The sequence below is a fragment of the Nanorana parkeri genome, unplaced genomic scaffold, assembly GCF_000935625.1.
Source record: "Nanorana parkeri isolate BGI_ZX_2015 unplaced genomic scaffold, ASM93562v1 scaffold3081, whole genome shotgun sequence".
In the NCBI taxonomy this organism is placed as follows: Eukaryota; Metazoa; Chordata; class Amphibia; order Anura; family Dicroglossidae; genus Nanorana; species Nanorana parkeri.
Window position 1 is genome coordinate 10,041 of NW_017309349.1, and position 10,521 is coordinate 20,561.

The 10,521-nt window shown below is 44.1% G+C and overlaps 1 protein-coding gene across 1 annotated transcript; it reads left to right on the forward strand.

Annotated features, from left to right (window-relative positions):
* Positions 1-6,125: 6,125 nt before the first annotated feature.
* EXOC8 (exocyst complex component 8) lies at positions 6,126-9,382 on the forward strand. Its single transcript, XM_018574598.1, has 2 exons — positions 6,126-6,706; positions 7,710-9,382. The coding sequence occupies exons 1-2, from the start codon at positions 6,252-6,254 to the stop codon at positions 9,322-9,324; spliced, it is 2,070 nt and encodes a 689-aa protein (XP_018430100.1). The 5' UTR covers positions 6,126-6,251; the 3' UTR covers positions 9,325-9,382.
* Positions 9,383-10,521: the final 1,139 nt, after the last annotated feature.

Consider the following 10,521-nt stretch of genomic DNA (forward strand, 5'->3'; position numbering starts at 1 on the left):
GATTTCAACACCCTTAATGTCACTACCATGGATAAGCCCAGACAAACGACCACGGGGATGGAATCAGTCAATCGTAATTAGAGTGATAATAAATGTATGGGACGCATTAATCAGGAAATGGGACATATCATCATATGTAGGCCCATTGACACCCCTACTGGGCAATCCAGACTTCCCACAGGGGTTGGGGGAGAAGGGTTTTTTGAGGTGGAAGCCCTCGAGCCATTGCCCAATACTACAAGCAGTGAATGCATTGGGTGTACTCCCCCTAACAGATTTACTGCCACCAGAAAGAACAAGCCAGGGTAAGTGGCTCGAGTATTTCCAACTTAAACATTTCTACAACTGCCTGTGTACTCACGGTTCAATAGAGAGGGAGTTGACGGCAATTAAGAAAATAATTTTTAATAATCCAGGGGGGAAACATAGGATGTCAAGAATATATAATATACTTCTGGAAGCGATATTCCCGTCTCCCCCCTATTATATTAGGGAGTGGGAACGAGAAATAGGACAGACCTTTCCAGAAGAGGAATGGGATAAAGTTTTTCTCTTAACCACTAAATCGAGTATTTCGGCTGGAATACAGGAGAGGAATTTTAAAATATTAACTAGGTGGTATAGATGCCCAGTGATGGTACATAAAATAAACCCGCTAGTAACCAAGATGTGCTGGAGATGTGGATCGGAGGAGGGTACAATGCTGCACATATGGTGGACGTGTCAGGGAATAAAGCCTTACTGGAGAACCATCTTTGAAATAGTAGATAGAATCATGGGAGCAAAGATACCTGAAACTCCAGAAGTAGCATTATTATCAATGCTCCCGGGCTCAGTAAAAAAGATCAAGGGGGGACTGATATGCCCTATATTGGCAGCGGCAAGGGCAATAATCCCAAGGTATTGGAGACAATTAAATACCCCCGAGACTCGGGAATGGGTACTAGAATTGAACCATATAATGAGAATGGAAGAACTGACATCCCATGTATACGATAGATACGAGACATTTGTAGAAAAATGGAGACCATGGACGACCTTTCTTGGTTCAAAAGAGATCCAACAATACCTGTAATGAACTAGTATGCTGTTTCCGTTTCTTCTTCCTCCTATTTTTTTTTTTTTTGGGTGTGTCGGATGGTTTTTGTGAATGTATTGATGGGAGGGGGGTGGGGAGTGAAGGGGTTAGATTGTGCTGTGAATGGTATTGATTTTAGACAATATAATACTTTGTGACCAACACTTGACCATGGAGGACTAAATGATTGACAAGTATAGTCGGGTGAATGGCGGCTGGATGCAGATATTACAGTCATATGTATGCATACAACTATATAACTTAACTGTATTTGGAATGTGATGAATAAAAACTTATTCTTGAAAAAAATATGTGAGAGTACAGGCTCTGCCCCTTCTACTGCTCCGGAACCTGAATAAGCACTTTTTGACCTACCAACTCTCCCAACAGAAGACAAAGAGCGTTTGCTCGAGATGCGTTCCTCGGGAGATTTGTGATCAAAAAACGATAGGGTGGGGGGCTGCAGAATTCCAACCTGTACCCCTCTTGGATTAGATTGAGGATATAACGATTGGAAGTAATCTCCCTCCAACGAGGGAGAAACCCCGCTAGCCTTCCTCCCACCCTCACACAGAAGTCACTGCTGTTTTGGTGCTTGGGAGGGAGGGTTAGTAAAAATACTCTCCTTTCCCTTGCCTTTCTGCCCTGTCCATTGTTTTTTGGGCTGCTCCCCCTTCGTATTCTGACCCTTGTTTCTGGGTCCTTTAAAGAATCTACGAAAGGGCTTCTTCTTTTTCTCTGGAAAGGACTTCTTCTTATCAGCTGTACGTTCTAATATGGCTTCCAATTCAGGCCCAAAAAGAAGATCGCCCGTAAACGGTAGATTGCAAAGCCTTAATTTTGTGGCTGCATCCCCCTCCCAGGCCTTCAACCAAATCGCCCTGCGAGAGGAATTGACCAAGACTCCCGTCCTAGCGGTCATTCTGACCGAATCGGCTGAAGCATCTGCCATAAAAGCAACGGCCTTAAACAGCATTGGAAGGGAATCTATGATCTGTTCTCTCTGCGTACCCGCCAGCAAGTGATTTTTCAATTGGGTAAGCCAATATTCCAGGTTTCTGGAAACACAAGTTGTTGCCAGAGACTTGTGCTAGCAGAGTCCCATGCCCTTTTAAGTAATACCTCAGCCTTCCGGTCCATAGGGTCTTTTAGTACCACCATATCCTCAAAGGCTAGGTCTGATTTTCTCGAGACCTTTGACAATGAGGCATCAATTTTAGGAACCTTGTTCCACGGCATCAATGCGTCTTCATCAAAGGGAAAGCGTCTCTTTAGGCTGTTGGAAAAAAGAGGCTTCCTCTCTGGTTCAGCCCATTCCTTACAGATTGCATCAGCAAGTACTTTGTGCACCATGAAAATTTTGGCCTTCGGCTGCTGGAGCCCCTGGTACATCAAATCGTGCCTAGAAAGCAGCACTTTCTCCTCCTGTATAGGGTATCATACACTGCACCCAACAATTCATCTACCTCTTCTAGAGACAATTTATACTTAGAGGTAGGAGGACTAAAGTCTTTGTCACTGTCCTCTTCACCAGACGATCCCTGATGAGAGGATGCAGCGACGCTATACACAGCCCTCTCCCGACCCAAACCGTGTCTGGAGAAGCTGAGTCTGAGCCGGAGGCCCGGGCACCAAGACCTGTGTTGCAGTAGGTCTCAAATCTGCTATCAGGGATCTAAAAGAGGAAAAGGTAGAGACCAATTCTTCCCTAACAGTGGACAACAAGCCACCGCATGCTGAGGCAGATTCATCCCTGCACACTCCTTCAATGCATTTTTGACAGAGTGGTTTCTTCCAATCAGTTCCCAGCTTCAAGGAGCAAAGAGCACATTTCCTTTTGGGGACAGTCTTGCCCTTAGAAACCTGGACCTGCAACACAGAATAGCAGAAGAGGCAGAATTAACTCCCTGCCAACTGCATATAACAAAGTCATAGTGCCCCCTCAACACCCTAAGCCCAACACCAAGGAGCCCCAGGTGGAGGAAAATAGCCACAGTCAGAACAACAGGTAGGGAATACATAGAAGTATCCACCGACCTGAGCAGAGCTGGTGCCTGAAGGACCTGTATCCATCTGTGCAGTCTGTAGAAGAGGAACAGGATCCATCTTGGGGAAAATGAGAACTCCCACCGGCAATCTCTCACAGAAAAGCCCGTGAACACGCCTCGTGCACCAGCCAGGCCCATCCCCCTTCCTCTGCGCCGGAAATGAGGCCTGGAACGCAAGGCCGCGGTGCCCGCACCGGAAGTGACCTAGTCGGCCATCCGATCCGGCCGTGGAGAACCTCCCGGAATCCCTAGACCGGCGGCCCCTGACTGCTGAGCCACGCGGCCCCAGGATTCAGCCAAGGGGGTAACGCAGGATCCGGTGCTGGCCCTCCCTGGGCACTGAAGAGGAGGAAGGATCCGGTGAGGAAACCCCTACTGACAGAGGAGCGCACCGGCGGCCTACTAAGGTACTTCTGACCCTCACAAGGGTCCCAGTGAGAGGGAATACTGGGGTACCTTTCCCCTATCCCCCCCACTGTTCCGGTGACATGTCTCCCCCTGACCGAGGAAACACAAAAAACTGAGGAGCTAGGAGAGAGGCGGGCCTTTTAAAACAACTAGGGGTGACGTGTTTCCTACTAAAAGGGGCGGAGCCTATCTCTCATAAGCTGTTCTGGAAGACGAAGGGGAAAATATTTTCATTTGGATTCTGGATATGCATAGCTATCTAGACAGGTCTTGGCAAGTTTATTTTGGGGAGAGGAACCAGGCTCAACACACATGCTGCAATCTGACTAGGTCAGGGTTAGGCAACCTTGGCTTCTCCAGCTGTGCTGAAACTACAAATCCCATAATGCATTGCAGGCCACAGGCATGACTCACAGTTGCAGAAGCATGATAGGATTTACCGCTACCAAGCATCTCCACGGTCTTGTATCCTCTATCTTGATGATAACCACAAACAGGAACAGGAATTATGTCATGGACAGGACTTCTTTTCATTGGACAACGCTCAAACACCCATATGCAGAAACCCGTCCAAAACGCACAAGTATTTAGTTGGAAAACGCACTAAAATCACGCAAAAATTAGCTAATGGATAACGCGTGTAAAGCGCGCAGAAACGCTAACGCCTAGGTGTGAATGGGGACTTACACTGGATTTGCTGTGAATTGCAATTAAGGTTAGGGCTGCAACAACTAATCGACATAATCGATTATAATCGATTATTGAAAAAGTTGTCATTGTCCGGCCGTTGTAATTAAACAGCCGGACAGCGGACGGAATGCGGGTGGGCGTTTTTAAACGTCCTAACCGGCCCCGCCGCTAGGCGGCGCGCACAAACGGGAAATCGGCTTTGAATGTAAACAGCCAGCGATGGCTGTTTACATGCAAGCGTTCAGACATCTGTAGAGACGCCCGATCGCTTGTAATATGCGTGCGTTTGTGAGGGTCCCCCCCTCCGTTGCCGCCGCCGCTGCTGGCGATCCCGAGCTCCGCTGTGCCCGGACAAACTACAGTGTAGACAAGCTGCGGTGCTTTGCCTGTTTTAGGCCCCATTCACATTGAGCGATTCGCAAATCGCACGATTTGCATTTTGCACGATATCGCGCAAATGCTTGCATGGAGCAAGCTAGAATCGCTGCAAAATCCGCTCCAAAAAGGGTCCTGCTGTAGCGACGCACAACCCGCGACAGCGACGGACAGAGCCCCATTGCCATGCATTGGAGAGCGATATCGCGGGAATTACCGCGCGATAAATCACTGAGTGTGACTGGGGCCTTAATGTTTCCATCAGGCAGGATTCACACCGCATGTTTTTGCGCATTTTACGTACAAATATTGTCACATATTTTTGGGGAAAAAAATTATTTCTGTTGAGACTATGGGACAAAACGGACTGTTGAAATCTGCCCCAAAGTACTATTTCGTGCGACAGGCATATTTCTGCTTGCGACAAAACACTGACATGTGCACCCCTGAGAAATGAATGAGATTCCTAGTTTTGAGCTGTTTGTTGCACTGATCACGAGCGACTGGCGCTACACGTGACAAAATGCTCAGATGTGAACATGCCCATATAAATGAATGGGAATTTTGTTTGGCCGTTTTTTTTACTGAAGTCTATAGCACTGCTTACTGAAGTCTAAAGCAGCCAAAACAAGCATGTAACCTTTCAAGTTTAAGCAGCTAAGCGTACAGATATTAACAGCCACAAGAAAATAGAATGGGCGGCCATATTGAGTAGGGCAACTCAGATTAATAACGTGCTGGATTACTGTAAACCTAGTTCATTTTAATAAACTAGGTTTACAGTAATCCAGCACATAATTAGTTCATTTTAATAAACTAGGTTTATTAAAATGAACTTAACTAGGTTTACAGTAATCCAGCACGTTATTAATCTGAGTTGCCCTACTCAATATGGCCACCGCTTGCGGCCATATTGAGTGGGGCAACTCAGATTAATAACGTGCTGGATTCGTGTGACCCCAGTTTATTTGAATACTTTATTGCGGTGTAGTGTCTCTAAAGGGAAATGCCACGGGTGGGCCATGTGTAGTACAGCCTTCTCAGCTAAACCTCTTACTTCTAATTAAACCGGAATGCAGAAGGTTGGAGAACTTGAGGCGTTGGAACTTTCGATAGAACACCGTCATTCCTTTGAGTATGCCCCGTTGTCACGCACAGAGAAATGCAACAAACGTATCAGGTGTGAATGCGGCCTAAGGTCTATCATTCACACGGATGTCACATATTATTAGCAGCAAGACACAGAAGGCAATGGAGTTCACCTGGAGGGCCTGTTAGGAAAACGTGTTTGTACATCGCTAGCTGACGTTCCACTCCGGAAACAACAGGAACACTGTTTCACTACGCAGATCCACGCCTGCAGGAATCTACCGGAAGTGACGTATTTTATTGCGTAGTGTTTATAAATATTTCTTCGAATTTAGTAAAACTTAAGACGTCTGCATTAGAAATGACTGCCGATATTATCGAAAAGATGTTCAAAATCAATTCGTCTGACAGCGATACAACGGAGCCTACGGAAACGAAGCTAGACTTCTTTCCCTTAACAATCATGGCGGCTCAGCTTTTTCGGTTACGAAGGCTGCCATGTTGACCGGAAGTTGGGTCAGTGACAGCTCTCACCGGTGTAACACCCAGCCGACCTGATTGTTATGATCATGACCGAAGGCAACGCATCAGCCCTCCGGCTGAAGAAACAGCTGGAATACAATAATTTTAATGCCGAGCAGTACGTGAAAATCCTCTCGCAGCAGTCAGATGGAGATCGGGACTTGCAGGAGCACCGGCAGCGCATCCAGAGCCTGGCCGATGAAACGGCGCAGAGTCTCAAGCGCAACGTGTACCAGAATTACCGGCAGTTCATTGAAACCGCCCGGGAGATTAGTTACCTGGAAGGGGAGATGTACCAACTCAGCCACATTCTTACCGAGCAGAAGGGCATCATGGAGAGTGTCGCCCAGACTCTGCTGCACACAGACCGCACTGAGGCTGCCCGGGAGCTGCAGGCGGCTTTCCACAAGGAGGCTGAGGAGGGGAAGGTTAGGAACCTGACAACTCTGCTGGAGAAGGTGGAAGGCTGCAAGAATCTGCTGGAGACCCCCGGGAGGTATGGCTGACCTGCTGGGAATATTGCAGTGTATGATAGTGAAGTTGTTGGTATAGGTAAGCCATTCGAAAAGCTGGAGGAGCCTTACAATTCCAGTGTACAATAAAAGCCATTGACACCCCCCCATCTGATGGAGCCTGTATAGCCAGCACCATGACCCCTTTGAGCTTGTTAAGGTTTTCTAAACAGGGGTGCTTGAGCCCATGCAATGTAAATTTCAGCGTATATCCCCCCTGCATACAGCTGACCATAGACATGAATGATTGTTCTTGGCTTTACTACAGTATACAGAGTACCCACTATTCTTGAAGAACGCTCATACATTGTATGAGTGCTTACAAGGGGGAGGCCGCTTCTCTCACTGACAATGTGAGGGATCACTTCTCCACTTCATACCAATGTGAGGGATCACTTCTCCACTTCATACCAATGTGAGGGGACACTTCTCCACTTCATACCAATGTGAGGGGACACTTCTCCACTTCTTACCAATGTAAGGGGACACTTCTCCACTTCTTACCAATGTAAGGGGACACTTCTCCACTTCTTACCAATGTAAGGGGATACTATATAGGGGTTATTAAAGCATAACTCCAGCCCATTCCCTTTTGAGTTTTGGATATGAGAGGGGATAAGTTGCAATTACTGTCAGGTTTTTTTTTCTGTCAGCAACCATGTTAAAGAGATTTTCACTCACTCTTTTGTTGCAACTCAGAAGTTCTAGCCCTACCTCCAGACTACTAAAACTGTGTTCTGAAAAGAAGTGAGGTTAAATCTCCTCGATGTGGACACAGATGACATAGAAAAATCCTGACAGAGGCTCTAGTCTTTCACTGCACTAGCCAAAACAAAATAAATTGTTTGGACTTTTTTCTAAAAAAAAAAAAGTCCTGAGGATAACAAAACATTGTACCATATTGTTCAGTAACAAATATTTAACTACTTGATTAGATATCAAAAAGTTATTGTGTACAAATTGCTTAACTTTTTTTTTTTTTTTCAGGTACTTGGTATATAATGGAGACCTGACCGAGTTTGATGTGGACAGCATGACTCTTATACAGAAAGTCCATGCATTTTTGATGAATGACTGCTTGCTTATTGCTACTGCATTACCAAATCGCAGAGGCATGTACAAATATAATGCCCTTCATAACTTGGATGACCTCGCTGTAGTTAATGTAAAGGAAAATCCACCTATGAAAGATATGTTTAAGATTCTTATGTTTCCCGAAAGTCGGATTTTCCAGGCAGAGAATGCAAAAATAAAGAAAGAGTGGCTTGAAGTTTTGGAAGAGACAAAAAAGAACAAAGTTTTAAATGATAAGCGTAAAAAAGAAGAAGCTGTCATGGTTACACCTGCTGTAGCAGAAGTATCAACTAACCCATTTTTGAATGCCGAAAAGCAGCAGCAGGAGGAGGAGGAGGAAGAGGTTGATCTTTCATTAGAATGGATTCAAGAGCTCCCTGAAGATTTGGATGTCTGCATAGCCCAGAGAAATTTTGAAGGGGCCGTTGATTTGCTGGATACATTGAACAATTACTTGCAAGATAAACCCTCAACCCATGCTGTACAAGATTTAAAAGCAAAAATAGACATGCGTGTTCGACAGTTAACTGATGTTTTGGTGTTTGAACTTTCCCCTGACAGGTCTTTAAGAGGAGGTCCCAAGGCAACCCGTAGAGCTGTTTCTCAGCTAATCCGTTTGGGTCAGTCTACCAAAGCATGTGAGCTTTTCTTAAAGAACAGAGCTGTGGCTGTGCACACTGCTATACGTCAGTTAAGGATTGAAGGAGCAACACTACTTTACATACATAAATTATGTAATGTTTTCTTTACTAGTTTGCTGGAAACAGCCAAAGAGTTTGAGATGGACTTTGCAGGCAACAGTGGATGTTACTCTGCCTTCATTGTTTGGTCCCGTTCTTCCTTGAAGATGTTTGTTGACGCTTTTAGTAAACAGGTCTTTGATAGTAAGGAAAGTCTTGCCACTGCAGCAGAGTGTGTGAAAGTTGCCAAGGAGCACTGTAAGCAACTCGGTGAAATAGGTCTAGATCTTACATTTATACTTCATTCTTTTCTAGTGAAAGACATAAAGGTTGCATTGCAGAGTAACAAGGATATTATCATTGAGGCCACCAAGCACCGTAATTCTGAAGAAATGTGGAGGAAAATGAACCTGATGACTCCAGAGGCTCTGGGAAAGTTAAAGGAAGAAATGAGAAACTGTGGTGTAAGCAATTTTGATCAATACACAGGTGAAGATTGTTGGGTCAACTTAAGTTACACGGTTGTGGCTTTTACTAAACAAATCATGGCCTTTTTAGAAGAAGCCCTTAAGCTGTACTTCCCTGAGTTGCATATGGTTCTCCTGGAAAGTTTAATGGAAATCATATTGGTGGCTGTTCAGCATGTAGACTATAGTTTAAGATGTGAACAAGAATCTGAAAAGAAAAATTTTATCAGGCAAAATGCATCCTTTTTATATGACACTGTTCTACTTGTTGTCGAAAAGCGATTTGAAGAGGGTGTTGGAAAACCAGCCAAACAATTGCAGGATCTGAGAAATGCCTCTAGACTGGTCCGCATTAATCCTGGCACTACATCAGTAGTCTAGCAGGGAAACATTCTAAATTGTGTAGTCTTGTAATTAGCAGAGCTAGTGTTTTTGACAGGTGCCCCGATTTAAGATTTGTGACATTCTGATCTTGAGTTGCCATATTGACTGATTTGCTTAGGGCAAATCAAATACTTCTACTTTCCAGTACCACTATTAGTGCAGTTATGAAAATATAATAGCACGTCAATGTCAGTTTTTGAATAGTTACAATTTTCCACTTCAGATTGTTGTATTTGGTGTGTTACATCACAAAATGTACAAAAATACATATCAGCACTTTAAAAAAAAAATAGTTTTGCTGTGACTTTTCAGCAATCCATAGCAAGCTGGCTAATCATCAAAAGTAGCAGACTTTACTGTAGATGCTACTCGGTACAAATCTGTGCACTGTATTCTTCTTGCGGTGATCTACTCTAGTCTAGATTTTTGGCTGCAGGTGCTTTCAAAAGCAAACCCAGTATTTACTCTAGATTTTTTGCCACTTGAGTTATTTTGCTGTTACATTTAGGTCTCTTACATCTAATAGCAAAACCCCAGGCAAATGGCTAAATGCACAGTTGCAATACACCTGTTTCCGCTTCTACATCCCAGACTATTTGTAGTTCTCTGCAGCCACATTTACATGCATTTTCCTCACTGCACAGCCATATGGTTGAAATGTATTAACTGATTTAACAATTTATCACTGGTTTAGCAGTGTCACCTCTCCCCCTCCAGCCTCCACATTGGACAAAAAAAAGTAGCCAAGTGATCTTGCTGGCAAGTAGGTGTGTGTTTGTGTATCACAGGAATGGTTGGTCAAAATGACAAATCCATTGGCAGGTAAAACAGTGAACATGTATTTCAGTTGCGCATTTAGTTGAACTATTGTGTTCTCCATCTTTTTTTTTTCTCAAGGGCGATAAGAATAATAAGATTAGGTGCCTAATTAATAATATTGCAATCTTTTTATTAAAATGATCTGTAATAGGAAACAATTTTAAAACAGCAGAGCTAACAAAGGCCTCAAAGTATGTGGTTTTGGAAGTACAGTAAAGATAATCTGTTTATCCCTAAATACTGGGATTAGTTTTTAGGCAGTATGCATCATTTTCAAGCCATTATTTGTTTATGTTATTATCTTCCATATTTAGAGTTGGCAATATGGCTGTTTAATTTCAATATATAGTAACATCTTGTAATAAATGAATAATG

Bases quoted from the DNA above. Each gene is read 5' to 3' on its own strand.
- EXOC8 (XM_018574598.1), top strand. From the start codon at position 6,252: ATGATCATGACCGAAGGCAACGCATCAGCCCTCCGGCTGAAGAAACAG. The intron at 6,707-7,709 runs GTATGGCTGACC...TTTTTTTTTCAG, and splicing joins CTGCTGGAGACCCCCGGGAG to GTACTTGGTATATAATGGAG.